This window comes from Scyliorhinus canicula, chromosome 11 (genome assembly GCF_902713615.1).
Source record: "Scyliorhinus canicula chromosome 11, sScyCan1.1, whole genome shotgun sequence".
NCBI classification, from domain to species: domain Eukaryota; kingdom Metazoa; phylum Chordata; class Chondrichthyes; order Carcharhiniformes; family Scyliorhinidae; genus Scyliorhinus; species Scyliorhinus canicula.
In genome coordinates this window covers 161,910,725-161,928,892 of record NC_052156.1, presented here as the reverse complement: position 1 = coordinate 161,928,892, position 18,168 = coordinate 161,910,725, and the positions used below count along the sequence as shown (strand labels likewise).

At 42.1% G+C, this 18,168-nt stretch overlaps 1 protein-coding gene across 4 annotated transcripts in view; it reads right to left on the bottom strand.

Moving 5' to 3' along the window:
* Positions 1–18,168, bottom strand: part of sfmbt2 (Scm like with four mbt domains 2) — a 192,212-nt gene that overhangs the window by 86,646 nt on the left and 87,398 nt on the right. For all 4 annotated transcript variants that reach the window (XM_038811888.1, XM_038811889.1, XM_038811890.1 and 1 more), the window contains exons 5-7: positions 14,671–14,759; positions 13,965–14,211; positions 9,959–10,056 (exon numbers count right to left, since the gene is read on the bottom strand). In XM_038811888.1, coding sequence (XP_038667816.1) covers positions 9,959–10,056; positions 13,965–14,211; positions 14,671–14,759 — 434 coding nt within the window. The remainder of the gene's footprint in view (positions 1–9,958; positions 10,057–13,964; positions 14,212–14,670; positions 14,760–18,168) is intronic.

Here is an 18,168-nt window from a genome sequence, read left to right as displayed (position 1 = left end):
ATGGTCTTCAAAATGACAAATATGCTTCTGATCAAATTCATATGATCTAAAGTCTCACAATTCACATTTGGTTTATGTTGCATTCAACTGAACACTAGAAAGTTTGCTTCTTCATTAGTCATGTTGCCACAAATCAACTTTGACAGTAGTTATTAGTTGGAAGAATTGTATTTGTAGTTATGGTTAATTCTTATGATTTGGAATTCCTGGGTATGATTCACCCCCAAAATTTCAGAGTTAATTTGTGGCAGATTTTTCAGGTAGTTTCCCGCCGGTCCCCGCTGCTATTCAATGACACTTAAGTCACTTTATTGGGCCATGGCGAGGAGAATTTTTTTAGCACTGGGGAGCTGAACGGAGATTGGGTTCGCCTGATCTCCAAGCGAGCTTATGGGTCCCCCACACCCCCCACCCATGGGCAATGTCACACCCACACACATGGACACTACCCCACACCACCCAAGTGGGGACATCCGGTTATAGGGTCCCCCCTCTTCAGCCCCCTCCTCAAGCTCCCTTAAAGCACTCCCTCTCCTAGCCATCACTCCCCCCGCCAAACTCAAAGAGTCCCCTACTTACCTGCCCTGCACACCCCCACCCTTCAAACACCCCTCCACCCTCATTTCATGGAAAAGGCCCTCCTTGCCCTTGGCAATGCCACCGGAGCATTGCAATCCTGGCACCCAAGCTGCAATTTCCTAAGTGATTATTAATTTTGTCCCACATTATCATTTCTAAAAGCTTCCCCATCGCAGAGATTAAACTGACGGACCTGTAGCTACTGGGCTTATTTTTACACACTTTTTTAAAAAAGCATGTTTTGTTTATCTGATTCCATAGCATTGTGTTTTTGATCCGGCTTAAAGATGGAACTAAAAAGGATGACTACATGTATTTTCTTCCCAATTTAATACATGGCTAAACTTCAGGGATTAGAGCCACCTTTTTCTATTTTTCTTTGCTATTTTTAAATTGTTGAGCAGATCTTCTCATACTCATTAGCTGTGCTTGTATATTTTCAACAACTTCATGCAGATTGGAAAGAGTGTCAGTTGTTAAAAGTTATCTGTTTTGCACCCGTTAATCGTGAAAAATCAACAAGAAAAAGCACACTAAATTTTCCCACAGTTGCTCTGCAATTTAAGCTATTATTGAGCAGGCATAAAAAAAACAGAGTTTGATTTTGCAATAAACTGTCTCCTAAAATATAGTAGATTCTCTGATAGGTTGAAAAATGCATAGGTACCACACCGAATTTAGGATTTAGCTTTGACTTGAGTTTACACTCATCAAGTGCCTTAAAAGGGTCTTAAGTACGATATAATTTCTCTGACATTAACTGTTTTCAATCAGTGACCTGTATTTGCTTCATTTGAACTTGCACTAAAGTCTGCACTGAATCTTTCATTAAACAATTCTTGATTTCACCTCAAACGTTGGAGTACAAAATATCAAAATAAATAGATATGACAATTTAATGTTTTTTCATCTGCTTTTAATTTTAAATGTTTAAGAAATGGTAGATTTCTCACAAAGCATGTGCACTTTCTGAAGTGTAAGACAGCCTGAGCCATCACTCTTAGTTATCGAAAGGGATTAATAGGACGTCTGAATAAAGCACACATTTTAAGAAGATAACAATGTTAATACAAGTAGCAACTGCAAACAGCTTTAAATCATTAACTAAACATCATTAGAATAGAAGTGGAATGACTATTGGCTATAAAAGGATTCATAAAGTGTTTACATAAAAACATCCAAAGACAGCACAATGTGGTTATTGCAAATCAATAAACAAAATAGAATTCATCTTTGCAGCTCACATCTGCAGCAATCATTTGTCAATAATGGGTTTCCAGCATCACTGTTAACATTTTTTCCAGCGTCCCACATGCAATTACAGCAAAAACAAAATGAAACCAAAACTGGCAGAATGCCAGAAGGGCAGATTGGCAAGCAGAATAGATTTTCTGCAAAGACCTCTTGTTATTACTCATTCCTAGAAATGCAAGGCAATAAAATCCATTCAGAACACAACTGCTGCAATGGTATTCTTGCTCCAGCCACATCTACAACATTTACTGCACATTTTCAGAAGAGTTACAGTCTTTCTCACAGATTAAACACATTCTATAAATTTACAGTCATTCAATTTCTTGGAAATTTCTCCATCACATGCTTGGCAACATGTATGCATTGATATGAAAAAATATGCTCCAAACAGATAACCCTGTACCGATATAAAACATCAGCGCAATGGCACTCCATGTTTGTTCATAAAGTAAGCTACATTAAGCTTTTCACTAATAACAACAAAAGAACAATCTCAGTCCATTGTAGATATAACAATTAATAAAAGAAACTTTTACAAATGATCAAAATAATAGGTTTAAAAATAGAAAGACAGGATTCAGCTGCTAATGAATCAATCTGCATAGTTCATAATGTCACCTGAATCCCTCCCCCACAAAACACACCCATAATTGATTTGTGCAATTGCCTGTAACTCAATCCCAGCTGTCCATTATTGGACTTCTTTTTCAGTGTGCTACTCATGCAATAATGTTTTTATGTTGTGACTTTATCCAAATCTAATCGAAGAATGCCCCGGTGGTTGATAAGTGGTTATTCCCAGGGGTCCATAAGTATATCAAACACTTTTAGGTTAACATTTAAAGCATATTTAAAATCTCAATAAATATTAGTGCTCATCAATTAGCCAAAGGTGGGCAAAGGAATAAGGATTTTTACTTAATTTCTAAATAGATTTCTATATTAATTTCAAGAGTCACATCTTCAATATTGGCATAAAAGGATGCAAAACCTGATTATTTTGCTAACTTAGTACATCAGTATAATAATTAAATGAAATAATCAGATATTGTAGGATCTCTATTATCCACCCACTATAAATGGGGAAAACCCTCATGGATAAGGAAAATTAGCAAGATAATCAAGTTTCCATATTTTGGCCGCGTGCAATTAGGGCCGTAATACTCAACACAGGTCAAGGCATGTATAACACAAGAAACAAATACCAACAACATAACAGCTTGTGAAATTAGAAAATATTTTGAGGAAAAACTTTATCTTGCAAATATTCTGGAGAGTAATAGAGCACAGATAATACGTGAAGTGTGCCACTGTGGAATACAATAAAAATTCCAGCGTAAGGATCCAAGGAAAGTTTCATTTTAAAAGCAAACAAAAATGTTTTCCTGTAACATTTACAATTATTATATTCTTGCAATCAATATTTTTTAAAGTCTTCCTACTGGGGTTGGTTTCCCGATTAGAGTAGTTATCTTTATGCCATATTAAAGTGTGAACATTGAAACTCAAATTAAAATTCATTGTACAGTCCTAGTTGGCAAGATAAGCCAATTAATATTACTTTTCCTGTCAATTAAAGTTATTAACTTTAACGGGAACAGTCCAAAACAGGCATTTTACTTTTGCGTTTCTCTATTTGTAAAGTGAATTATGATTGTTCTCCAGGTTAGCCTCAAACATGCGCACAGCAAATAGACTGCAACAAAAAAAAAACACACTTCTAACTATACTTAATCTTTTCTATTCTATGCTGTGACTGCTGGTAGAATGAGTACGAAAACTCAATCAGCTACTATTAACAACCCAGACTTACCTTGAGAGAAGAGGCCGGGAACTCCAGGACCCGGCAGGCCTCACCTCAAGAATTTCGCAAATGTGGTGGTTGGGAGCATAATGAGAGAATAAAAGACACAAAAACCCCAGTCATGAGACTTGGGATGAACACCTAAGTCAAGACATCTAGATAGGAGATATGAAGAGGTCCCAGCTTGGAAGCAAGTCAGAGGAGCATAGAAAGAGGCTCATGGCAGAAAAAGAGCTGCGGTTAGCAACCATTTCCTGAAGAGGGCGTGGGAGCATCCTGGACAATCATGGGGGGGGGGGGGGGGGGGGGGGGCGCGGTAGTTAGGGAGCAAACACAATGATCCCGGCAGGGAGGAGGAGATCGTGGGGGGGGGGGGGGGGAAGAGAAGCACTGGCGATTGCGGCTTGGGGGGGGGGAGAAGAAAAGAAGCTTTAGTTCTGCTTAAGTGCATACTTGAGAATGCATAGGAACAGGCTCTCAGGAGCAGGTGACTGAAATCCTGTAAGCTGGGTAGCTGTCGAGACAGTCCAAGTTGGAGCGACTCTTAGAGAAACTTCGAAGGCAAGATCTTCAAATGTGAAGACTGGAATCCCTCATGCGGGAGACAAGGTGGTGAGAATCTTCGTTTGGGAGACTATATTCTGTGAGGGGGGATGTCCTCTTTATTTAGCAGGTCTCTGGATTGGGGGGGTTCCCTTTATTTAGGGGAGTCACTTGGTGGGGACCCTTTAATCATGGAATCGCAGGGGTCCCTTTATTTAGGAGGTATCGCGGGGGTTCCTTTATTTAGGGGGTCTCTGGAGAGGGGTCCCTTTATTTAGTGGGTCTCGGGAGGAGGGTCCTTTTATTTAAGGAGTCTCGGGAGGAGGGGGGAAACAGGGCAGGGTGGTAGACTGGCACCTGGGCACCTTGGGACTGCCAACCTGGCACCACCACCCTGGTCCTGAAAGGGTGATGCGTGGCACTGCCAGTGGTCTGACCAGAGGTGGGGCCTTGCACATTAGACAGTGGGGGGGTCCAAAAGCCACAGAAAGTTTGGGGGAGGGGAGAGGTGAAGAGGGTGCCCAGAAAACAGAGGAGGGCCTCAAAGGGGTGGGTGCAGAGATTAAAAATTGCTCCCCGATCTCGGTCCTCGCCAGTACAGGAAAATCGCTTAAAGCGTGGCCTCGGCGGGGAGACACACTTCTGACCCAAAAAAACCGGCAAAGTGTCAGTGTGCAGTGGGGTGAATCCTGGCGCTGCAGCAGACAAGATACATACCGCCATACCAGCCAGAAAGCCATCTTTGTGTTATGTCTGCTAAATCGTGTCCAGAGTTTCTGTTAAGGTCTTCAACAAGTCTTCTTGCCTCCATATTGCAATATATTACCTGCCACCACCTCAGCACAACCCGAAACCAACACAAGGTAGAAAAGGCCATTAGCTAAGGAAAAACAAGGCATCAGGAATAGATGGAATCCCCACTGAAACTCTAAAACATGGTAGAGACACACAACTGGCACAAACACACAAACTAATTTTCCTTTTGTGAAAGGAGGTGGACGTCTCGGATGTTGACAAGTACGACTGCAGTAAATACAGAGGAATTTCCCTGATGTGGGCCACAGGGAAAGTCATTGCAAGAATCTTGGGATTTTCACAGTAACGTCACTGCAGTGTCATTGTAAGCCTACTTGTGTCGCTAATAAAGATTATTATTATTCCTTAAAAGCGCCTTCTCCCTGTGGCTGAAGTGCTCCTCCCAGTCGCAACGCAGAATCCACCCACTAAGGGGCGCAATGGACATGATCTTCACCACACGGCAACTACAAAAGAAATACAGGAGGCAGCACCAACCCTTGAACATGGCCATTTTTGACCTTCAAAAATCGTTCAACTGTCAAACGAGGGCATCACGGTGGCTAGCACTGCTGCCTCACGGCACCGAGGGCCTGAGTTCAACCCCACCCCTGGGTCTCTGTCAGTATAGAGTTTTCATATTCTCTCCATGTCTGCGTGAGTCTCACCCCCACAACCCAAAGATGTGCAGGATAGGTGGATTGGCCACACTAAATTGCCCCTTAATTGGAAATTTGTTTTTAAACAACAGTCAATTATGAAGCATTTCCTCTGTTTCAGCTGCAATCCTGACCAATGGATCCATTCACAGACTTGATTTGCATTCGGACTGGGGTCCAGCATGTTTGTGTCTTTGCACTGATCTCTTCTCTATCTTCCTTGCTTCAATGCTCCATCTCAGCAAGCTCCCTGCTGGAGTGGAGCTAAACTACAGAACTAACGGAAATCTGTTCAACCTCTGGTCGTCGGCAGATTAGATCCAAGGTCATCCCATCTTCTGTCATTAAACTACAGTATCCAGACGATGCTTGTGCACACTCGGACGTCTAGATCCAAACCATTGCCAACACCTTCACCGAGACGTACAAGTTTGGGCCTCATACTAAACATCTTTCAGAACTAGGCGCTCTACAAATCTGCCCTTATAATACACACGGCACTGCTCCCTCACCAGGTTATCAAAATCCACATTGAGGCCTTGGGCAATGTGACCATTTTCCATTCCTTGGAGTCTACTGTCAACATGGACAGACATTGGCCGCCACAGTGGTTAGCACTGCTGCCTCACGGCACAGAGGACCCGAGTTTGATCCGGGCCCCGGGTCACTGTCCATGTAGAGTTTGCACATGCCTCCAGTGCCTACGTGGGTCTCGCCCCCCACAACCCAAAGATGTGCAGAGTAGGTGGATTGGCTACGCAAAATTGCACCTTAATTGGAAAGATTTTTTAAAAACATGGCAGACACCACCTTCAGTGTGCCAGAGCAGCCTTCGGTCACCTGAGGAAGAGAGTGTTTGGAGACCAAGATCTCAGACCCGGCACCAAGTTCATGGTCTGCAGGGCAGTAGTGATACCTGCCCTCCCATATGGCTCAGAGACGTGGACTATGTACATCAGGCACACCAAAACCCTGAAGAATCACCAGCGCTGCCTCCACAAAATACATTGACAGGATAGGCACACCAACGTCTGCCCGAAGTGGAGGAAACATCCATGAAGGAGCTGAACACCTAGAGTTTCGTCGCTGAGAGCAATCTGAAACCAAGCATCAACAGCAAAAGGAGCGCGTGGCAAACAAGGCACCCCACCCATCTGCTCCTCCAACCACTGGCTGCCCATCTGTGATAGAGACCGCAGGTCACGCATCAGCCACTCGAGAACTCATTTTAGTGCGGAGGCAAGTCATCCTCGACTCGGAAGGACTGCCTAAGACCCATTCTAAATATTTCAGACCCTTTTAAGTTCCATCTCAGACCGTGTTCTTAGTTACCCCCTCCTAATATCTGCTTCTTTATAACTATCATAAATTGACATTACTTACAGTAGCATAGTGTTACATTGCTGGATTAGTAAGTCAGAGCTTTGGACTAGCAATTCAAAGGTACGCATTCAAATTTTACCACAACAATTGGGAAATCCAGTTAATAAAATAAATATGGAATGAAAAGATAATCTCAAGTAACTACTTGATGGTTGCAATTCATCTGTTTATACATTTCCTTTTGGGGAGGAAATCCTCCCTCTAAACATTTTCTGGCCTATATGTGTGACTCCAGACCCACAACAAATGTGGCTGATCTTTAATTGTCCACTGAAAAAGCCAAGTTGAAGCCACTCAGTTGTATTAGGATGAGCAATAACTATTAGCCTTGTCAGTGACACAAGAATCCATGAATAATAAAGCTCTGTAGATAAGTTTAATGTATTTTCTTACAACAAAATAAAATTGTTCTTGTCGGCCACAACACCACAAGGTTTAATGCGTATTTATTTTCATCTGTTTTGGCTTAGCTTTGTGCAAATTTAAATTGCAACAGATGTTCTTCTATCCACATGAATATTTTGTCTATTTCATTTCAGTTCTTAGCTGTCTGCCTCACCTTTTTTTGTACGGAAACCTGATCACTTACCTGAACCGTCCACGGTTTTGAGTTTACTCACAGCCTTTCACATGGAACACTTAACAAAAGCCATTTGGAAGTCTAGGTAAACCACATTCTACAGTTTTGCAAAGGTCACTTTGGTTATCAGTTCCTCCTTGTGCTGGAGGAAAGCAACTTTGCCCACTGTTTTCCCTCCCCCGACACCACTTGCTTCACTTGCAGAGACAAAATTCTGCAGGTTCCTGGCTGTAGTTACCAGCCAGGCAAATTCCTTCTCCTGCACCCGGAAAGGCAGTGGGTCAGAGTCAAAGAAAATTCACATACAAAAGTCTTGTCAGTATGGTTCACTAGGCAACCCAGACGCAGGTATAGGCAGGTGCGCGGCAGGGTAGTACAGTGGTTAGCACTATTGCTTCACAGCGCCAGGTACCCAGGTTCGATTCCCGGAACAATTGCTGCTGCATGTCCTTCAATTCAACAGTGTCAACAATTGGCTGCAAAATGGTTTAATTTATTCATAATGAGCCCTATTGGCCTTATTCATTAATCTACTTAGGTTAACGCTAGTTCAGCCTAGGACATGGAACTATGACTCGTTTATTTAGGTTATCATTTCATGTACGGATATAAAACAGAGCAGCATGAGATTTAAAAAATCAGTGGGAGTGTTTCGCCAGAAATGCTGTAGTACCATAGAAAGCAGAGACTGAGTACTGTATTTACAGATTGTGCTGGTGATGCTTCACCAAATCCCTACTGGATAAAGTGGAATGGAAAATAAGTCACAGCATTGTGTTATGGGCCAGGGTTTAGAAACTCCAAAGTATATTCTGAAGTCCACCTGACCTGTAACCTTTATGTTGAATTTAGCTGGGGGATGAGCACAAGAGCCTTTCCTTCAGGTGTGATTCATCAGACGTCCGAGACACTTTAATCAAAATAAGCTTTATTCTAAGAACTTTGTTAACATTAATATAAACACAAACAGCAAGAATTGTCATCAATTACAAACATTAAAGACGCCACACAACTACAGTAATCTATATTCCCCCTTAACAGTTCCAATTAAAAATAAAATCCTGTAGACCAAAAAAACCCTTTTCAAGGGCATAGCCCAGCACTCTGCATTCTCACTGGAATAAGACTGTCTTTCTCGGGGATTCTGACCCCGTCTCACCAGCAGGTTTAAACCCTTCCGGAAAGCAAACTATATCTTATAAGTTACCAAAGCAGGTAGCTATAATCAATGTTTTTTTTACTGAAACAGATATTTAAAATGAAAATAGAGAGAGACAGGCCAAAACACTTATTTTCTGTCCGTAGTCCACAGCAGCCAAAACAAAAGCGAAAGTAAAATTCACAGCCACAGCTCAGCTCTACCCACAAAATGACATCACTGAAGCCATGTGATAAGACAAAAACTTATCTTAAAGGGACACTCCCATGAGAATTGTCAAAATACAGCGCCCAACCTCAGCAGCTATGGTTTTCTGAACCATATTATCCAGCTCTCATTATTTTGCAGGTTCAAAATAAACTGTCTTCATATGAAATGAATGAAAATGAAATGAAAATTGCTTATTGTCACAAGTAGGCTTCAAATGAAGTTATTGTGAAAAGCCCCTAGTCGCCACATTCCAGCGCCTGTTCGGGAAGGCTGTTACGTGAATCGAAACGTGCTGCTGGCCTGCCTTGGTCTGCTTTCAAAGCAAGCGATTTAGCCCTGTGCTAAACAGCCCCTCATATAGAACCGACAACACAGAAAGCGACCATTTGACTAGCTGGTTCACGCCAGTATGTATACACACTCCACCTGCTTTCCATCCTCCTAAATTAAAAAAAAAGTTTTAAATGTATTTAAAAAAACACCAAGTGTGAAATTCAACAGGTCAAGGTGGATTTTTAATTTAAATCCTCAGCCAACTTCAGCAATGGTTTCTGCAAAGAATGCACAGGCAGTCTTTTTTCCATGTTGGTAGGGTGCAAATGCCAGCAATCAATTAGCTAGCATAGTGTTTGAACTGACTCTCCCATATTTGAGTAGACATGCTATACATTATCTGATTTTCTGCACTTACATACAGAATTTAAAGTGCAGAAGGCGGCCATTCGGCCCATCGAGTCTGCACCGGCTCTTGGAAAGAGCATCATACCCAAGGTCAACACCTCCACCCTCTCCCCATAACCCAGTAACCCCACCCAACACTAAGGGCAATTTTGGACACTAAGGGCAATTTAGCATGGCCGATCCACCTAACCTGTTACGGGACAGCAACTAAACCTAAAAATTATATTTTGACTTTAGAATTCGTAAATTAATTTTCAATCATTTTGATGAAACTTTAAATGGTAAATCTAGAAGACTAAATGAAAAGTTACCTTAAACACCTCCAGCGGCAAGGAAAAACTTTCAGCTTCAGAGAGAGCTTTTTCAAGGGCATCTTTCCATTCAGTATTGTTTTTAAGAAGCTGGATATCTGCAAAGGAGTCCACAAATAATTTACAAGTCACCATAGTCCAAAAGGTTTTCCAGCAATTTGAATACTCACAGGAATTCACATTTATAACTGTAAACTAATCTGACTGTTGGGCTAATCAATTTGCTACCATAATAAAACTATTATTCCTCAGTGTTGCATTCGCTTAAATTGACTAAATTAACAGATTGTTCCGAAAACAAGAATGTACCAGAACAGTTAATTTTCCGCTTCTTCTTCCCCTCCATTGTTAAGCAATGAACTGGTTCTTATTTTTATGAACAGTACTTTTGGGAAAAACAGTAAGTTTAATGATTGAAAAACAAACAACTCTGTACTTCAAACACAATTATTTTAACATGAAGCATGCATTAGATTTTGAACTTAAAAACAGCGTGAACAAGCACACAAATTCTTGTTGGCAAGGCAGAAGCATGTCCAGCAGAGCTGAAATCATGCAAAGAAATAATTATAAACTGAAATGTATTGGGCGCAATCCCCCCCCCCCCCCCCCCCCCCCCCCCCCCCCACGCCGAGTAGGAGAATCGCTGGGGCGCCGGGTGAGTCCCGCCACGCTGCCCCGGCACCCGCACGTGATTCTCCCACCCCCACCAAACCGGCACGGCGAGATTTACGGCTGGCCACTCAGAGAATTGGCGCTCATCGTTTGTAATGGGTGAGCGGCGATTCTCCGGCCCAGATGGGCCGAGGGGCCTGCCCAACACAACGGGTTCCCGCCGGCGCCGTCCACACCTAGTCGGTACGGCGGGAACAGCGTGGGAACGCTGGAGGGTGCGGCCTGTGGAGGGGGGGATCCAGAACCGGGGGTGGGGGCTCAAAAGGGGTCTGGCCCACGATCGGTGCCCACCGATCGGCGGGCCAGTCTCTTTGAAGGAGGACCTCCTTTCCTCCACCACCCCGCAAGATCAATCCGACATTTCTTGCGGGGCGCCCACGGGGAGGACGGCAACCGCGCATGCGACGTCATTTATGCGGCACCATTTTTATGTGGCGCCAAGGCCCGGCGCGCGTAAATGATGCAGTGCCGCTCCTAGTCCCTCAGGGGGTGGGAGAATAGGGGGTGAGGACCGGCCTCCAACGCCGGAGTGAATCACTCCGGTTTTCACTCCGGCGTCGGAACTTAATCTCCCGATGGGAGAATCTCGCCCAATATCTTACAAATTAATCTATATATTTTTGATTAGATTAATGAAGTTTAGAGTTCTAAAGATAGGAATATTACAGCTATCAATTCTATCCTTTAACAGATTTTCTTTATACTCAGTACCTATTTTGTGGGGTTTTTTCTGACAAAATTAAATATGCAAGTTAACGCTGATTTGTCACAGAATTGGGGAGATACTGTGAGCTTTTACAAATGGCAGACAGGACCCAATTCCAGGATTCCTGACCTCATCCACGATGTTTCTGATTTTCAAGAGAGCCTCTTAAGGGTCCAGGCTGGGTCAGATTCTAAGCAGCTCCCAATGGCTGGCCCTATTTCTGGGATAGGTATATTCTAGTCCTCTGCAATTTATGTGGAGTCAGCCAGCTTTTCAAGGTGGTTCACTGCACAAGTCTCCAGGAGGGAACCTTTTTGAAAGGCTCCTCGTGTCTCTCTTTCCCCCCCGTCCCCCATAATCGTTATCTGCGTGCCGCCGCCCCCACCCCCCACCCCCCATGCCAAAGTATGGCACTTCCATGCCCATTCACTCAGTATACACAGTATATGATCAATGAACCCTACAGTGACAGTAGGATATGCAAGTAGTTTCTTTAAAATAAAGCTAACTTATACTACTGGCCATTCATCCAGGTCCTTTCAAGTATCAATAGCAGAAACTACAAGCACTTGGTACCATTTTATCTTATGTTAACAAACAATGTGAAATTGCCCAGCCTCATTATGTATCTTTAATGACAAGCCAGACATCCAATCAGCTGCTGAAATACCGGATCCTCAGATAAACATTATTTGGTTAGGGGGTGCGGGGAGGAAAGGCAAGTGGGGCATTAGAACCCCTATTGTATGTTGATTATCCCTCATCTATACTTGTACCGGGTTCATTTCAAAGAGTTAACTGACAATTACAGGGGCTGGAATATTCTGGCCGGATCTTCCAGTCCAATTGACAGTGAACACCCTCTACAGGTTTCCTGGAAGCAGTGAATGCGTAGAAAGGGAAATCCTTCTGACGGTGGTGGGATCTGGGCTGCCTCCACAAGACATGTCGCCGGAGTGAGGTGGGGGGCGAGAAAGAGAATGGAAATCCCAGCCAAGATGTTTATCAACCTCACCACCCACCTTATTTGGAAAATCTAAGAAATCTCTACCTACAAGACCTTCATTTCAATTAAAGGCATCAACCTCATCCAATAAACTGCAGGCCAGAGAGACTGAGACAATTAATCGTATGGTTTCTTTTTCCTTCGTTTTTGTGAGGAGGGTGTTAGTTTGTGTGAGGTGAATGAGTGATGGTTGCTTTTAAACCTCCGAGGCAAGTGGGGGATAATAAATAATCTTTTATATTTTTAGATTCACAGAAGATTGCTGCTACAATAATTTCAATTGGGACAATCATGGAGGCTAAAAAAATACACACACCACACCTCCCATCCAGAACACTTTGATCACAATAACAAATCACAAATCTCTGTGACACTATTCTCCCACTTTGCGCCATACCTAAAAATATACAAATCGGATTGTCCCTCAAGAGGAAAATACTGCAAAGCGCCCTGCTCCAATTCCCTCTGATAAGAGACACAATTTTAGGTCAGATAATAAAGCACCTGGAGATCTCTTATTTAAATTTTCAACTGATAAATGAGGAAAAATCACCAAACTCAGGAGTGTTGGTATCCACCTATGCCTGGACTCCAGTCCTTGTCAAGAGTAATGGGGAACAACCATGGTTACTGATGTATCTGTTCATTTCCTGAAAAAATATATCTTGATTTTTGGTACTGCTTCCCTCAAATGGTCAGAAGGGGAATATATGTCTACGCTAATACAATTTCCATGAGATTTATATAGCACAAAACATTCGTAAAACTAACGAGGTTCAAATTGATAACTAATGTATATGAATTTCCTTTGAAAAATGGCTACATTGCAATGTAATTTTTGGTTAGAATGACTTGTGCTAGGTAATTTACAGCAACCTGTAGTTTAAGACAATCTCAAATTGTTCATAGAATCTGAAGAAAACTGGTTCTCAAAATCCATTAACTTGATCAGCTTTAATCAGGTTAAACTGTATTTCCATTTATTACTCCAGTTATTGCAATGCCCATGATGTCCGAATGTTATTCAATGCTGGCAGTGAATAAGATATCACTGACACACAGGACTCAGCGCAGCAGCATTCTATTTCTAGGGAAAACAGGGAAGGCATAAATACTACAGACGCTGGAAGTCAAATAAAACAGAAGATGGAAAGATTCAGCAGGTCTTACAGTATCCAGTTTCAAAGAAGTCATTTTGGACTGGAAGCTTTGGGCTGGATTCTCCGTCCGCTCATCCCCGGAATTCTCCACCTTGCCGGCCAGACAATGGGGTTTCCCATCGTGGGCAGCCCCACGCTGTCAAGATCTCTAGGAGTTGCCAACGCAATGGAGAATCCCGACAGCGGAGAATCTAGCCCATTAACTCTGTTTCTCTCTCCACAGGTGTTGCCAGACCTGCTCTGCTTTTCCAGCATCCTCTGTTTGATTTAAGGTACATCATTTATATGACTACTGTACCACTTAACCATTTCTCAGCATATATACGCAACAGTTAATGCTGCAATGTAGACATGGCAAGTTTCATTAGACACTGCATGTTTCATTCAACAGCAGGATTAACTGAATGAATACCTTCTATACAATAGCTCTTTAACTGTTCCCAGACACAGAATATATACCTGTGGGTGGGTCTAACTTGCAGCCGTTTTCCTGGCACCATCCCACTGGCCGCAGTCTACAGTCCAAATAAAACAACCACTGGTCATGCTTGTCAACATCGTTCAATCCTTCATAGCGCAAGCACAATCTCCCACCCACGTTCTCAATCACACGGACTACCCAGTATTGAAATGGGTTTTTAGAATCCTGAAGTTCAATCAGAGACTTGGGGGTCACGAGGTCTACAGTGTTCTTTCCTCTTAGTGGCTGTTTGAAATGAAAGAAAAAAATCTTATTACAACAAAATATTTTAAATTATGCTTCAGATAAAAAAAATACATGATTTTGCACGCATTTACACACAATTTCTCTCTCATTTTACATTGTATTCCGTGCATGAATTATTTCCTACTTTAGCATCGTGGGCTTACACAAGCAGTAAGCTGAGAATGCTGAAAATCAAGAGTGCGTCCTTTTTCTGCAACATAATTCGCTTAAATAAAATTGTGCAACATTCCAAAATATACAAATATTCTCGAGCCAGGATTTCATGGCTCCACCAAGGTTTGTCTCTCCTCTTTCCTCTCCTCCACCCCCCCCCCCCTCCCCCCCTCCCCCCCCTCCCCCCCCCCCCCCCCCTCCCAAAGTGGAAGCAGAGGGATCGCAATATCCCACTGGGCATGAAGGGCCATCAAATCCTAGCCTATGTTTGTTTTAAATGCTTACCCCTTCCAGAAGGTTTGCAGGAGCTGTCCTTGCACCAGTCAAATCTTGAATTAGAAACTCGGTCCAGTCTCCATGTTTCTCACAAATTGCTGCAAGACAGGGAAAGGAAATTCTGGTGAAACAATCAGAGATTGTTAGACTGACCTTATTGGATATTGTTGCTTGTTAGCGTTCTGTGAACTTTTATTGAACACGTGATAACTTTTTTAATTGTTTCAAGCACCTGGAATAAATATCTAGGTTTCACAGCATTTTCCTTAACAAAATAGCATAATTGATTACAATATGATGAATCACACGAACTTTAGCACAGTAATTACACAGCAGATTACAAAATACCCTCTATCGCAATGATGACACAATCAATTCATGGTTAAATAATTATAAGCTACCCAATACATTCTATAAAGATATTAAGGACTTGGAATGGGTTTTGAACCATGTAGTAAACAAACCGAGTAATTTGGTCAAAAATCAATAACTCAAGTCATTTAATCACAAACAAACATGTTGGTCCTTGACAAAGTACTATACAGAACGTTACAACTTGAGGCTATCTGCAAAAGATCTTTAACCTACATAATGTATGTATTCATAAACTGTCACCTTCGAAATAGAGTTTTGTTAGCTGTTCACCAATAGAAATGAAATTAATCACAATTTGCCAGATCACTGCTCCTCTTCCCAAACATAGCCATTAATTTTCTCAAGAACCCAGTTGAATGACAAGTTAAACTGTCAATGAACACTATCTACTAATGAAGTCAGGTACAGAGATAAATAAATACCCCCCATCAAATTATATTTAACATTTGAAAGGAAGGGTGGAATAAAATGATAGTTTAATCCAGAAAAAAAAAAATCTAATTACATTATTGTAAATAGTGCATCTCATAGATGTGCTGGTTTAGCACAGTGGGCTAAATAGCTGACTTGTAAAGCAGACTAAGGCCAGCAGCGCGGGTTCAATTCCTGTACCAGCCTCCCTGAACAGGCGCCAGAATGTGGCGACTCGGGGCTTTTCACAGTAACTTCATTTGAAGCTTACTTGTGACAATAAGCTATTTTCATTTAATTTCATCACCTTTTGCCAATATACTGGTTTGTTTCCTATTAACGCATTCCGCAATATTACAATGTTAACATAGCTACATGAAAACAAACAAAAAATATATTTCGTCATTTTACCCTTCACCTCTCTCTGTACTGAATCTAGGTATAAAGTAATGTTGGAGAAAATCTATAAATTATTTCAAAAATGTGTTAAAAAAAGACTTGAACCTTATAGCTTGGAATAAAATTACATTTCTGATTGACAATAAACTTCTTACAATAGTGTCAACAAAATGCCACTGAATGTCGTCAGTAGGGGAAAAATTATTCACAGCAGGAGGTTATTTGGATGAGAAGATCTTGTCTGGAATATTTGAAGAGAACAGTGCCCTCTTAACATCTGTAAACTGGATGAGTGATCCAGAGAAATATAACAAAGAGGGTATAGACTTTCACACATGTGCAGACCTATAGAAATGCAAGTTATTTTATCCAAGAGTTTATTAAATTAGTTTGTTGGTTTGGCATACTTGAACCTGTATGGAAAACAAAGCTGTACTCTGCAAGAATTACTTATCTACTTTATTACAATATTTTTCTTTGTTCCAGGACGGATTGACAGGTTTTCTGTAACCATCCACATAGCCATTGCCAACTTTATAGGAGCTGAGAAACAAATACAAATAAATGCCATTGAGTAGAAATCAATAAATCAGGATGTCCTCCTTGAGCATCCAGATGTCTCTGCACAATAGGAGAAAAGTCTCTTATAATTGAGTTTGTCCTTCTGAAACAATTTCTATTGAAGCATTTTTTTTGTATAATAATGTACAATTGGAAATGGAAATCTGTATTCCTACCTGCCCTTAAGCAAAAGGTGATGAGATAACTCACAAGTAGTTTGGAGAAGCAGACCATCAAAATGAGATCTAATCTAATATCTAGCCCATCTCATATTGCAGCAAAAGAAAAATTCCAAAGCACTAAGTGACTGAAATGTTATTAGCAGGCTGGTTTTTCAATTCAACTAGCATACTTTTTTCAATCAGGATCCTAGAATTCTGAATCTGCAGATCAGGGAGTGGGGCTGACACCTACAGAGCATTGATTCGTCCCCGGCAGAAAACACTAAATCTTCTGCTCGTGTGATGTACGAGAAACTATAATTTAAGAAAACTGCAGGAAAGGGAGCTTAACTTTTGTGAGGTTGTTTAACTTTGAGAAGTCCTGGGTTCAAGGAGGTTGCCAGCCCAACAAAGTCAATATTACACTCTCGGCAGGTCTCTGGCCCTGGCCCCAAACAGATATAACATGTTGTTCCATGTCTCCATTATGAGGACATGCAGGCCCACCCCCACTCCCTAAAGTATGCCACGTTTCATCAATCTTGCTATTACCGTTATAACTTTGCTTGCCGACATCCTCAGGCACTGCCATTACATTCTTCAGCAGCAATATTTTATACCCTGCTACTGCACCAGATATCGGTTTCCTCCAAAACCCACCCATTAAACCTCCAGAACCCCTAATGGTCAATCTAAGGGTCAAATTTTATCCAAGCTATTTCCTAACCTCATTCCCATGTATCTGAGGTATTACACGCTTAGTTACACACCGTGGATGCACACGAGCCGACGTAAATTAGCTAACTTCCCAAGTTATGACAGGCTCATGTCAACACTGAATGGTAAACTCCTGCTCCGACTCCGTTCCATCGGCAGAATGGCTCTGTTAGAATTTAACCTTTAAATTTATTGTTTCAGAAAGGTTAGGGCGGGGCATATCAAATAGGGCATTTTAAATAGAAGTAAAATGATGAAACTACGTTTGTTTCAGCATCACAAAAGCCTATATTTTGAGAGCCCTTGCTACTGACATAGGGTTGGAATTTACAGCCCCCCTCTCAGGTTTGAAGAAGGTGGTGGAGGTCATAAAATACAATGCGCTGCCTTCCCATTCACTCAGTTTCACATTTTATGGTGTACAGGAAGGTGTCAGGCAGTCTGTCCAACTTTAAGCCTATTAAGGCACAAGTACCTCATTCTACCTTCACCGCTATTTTACCTATGGGGGGGGGGGGGGGAGGCCCACACCAGATGGTTAACCCAGCAGTTTATACTGTGCAGGTTGGTGTAGCCTTTGTGTCCACAGGCACCTCCTCCCCGAAGATCATACTTCCTTTAACCTTCCTCATGACCTGCCTCTCAAACCTGCTTCCCCTGCCTCCTTGCTGGAGTCTGCCAGTCATGCCCCGCTGATACCTCAGACGTACCTTGAAGTCTGGCTCCATAAGCTCGGTTTTGGGGGCTGCCTGTAATCCCAGCAATTACCACCACTCGCACCTGGTGCTGGGACTGCAGAGCTACCAGCCAATCAGATTGGCCGACAGCTCTCCAACACAGAATATCTCCCCTGAATAGGTGCAAAAGTCTCACTCTTGGGAGG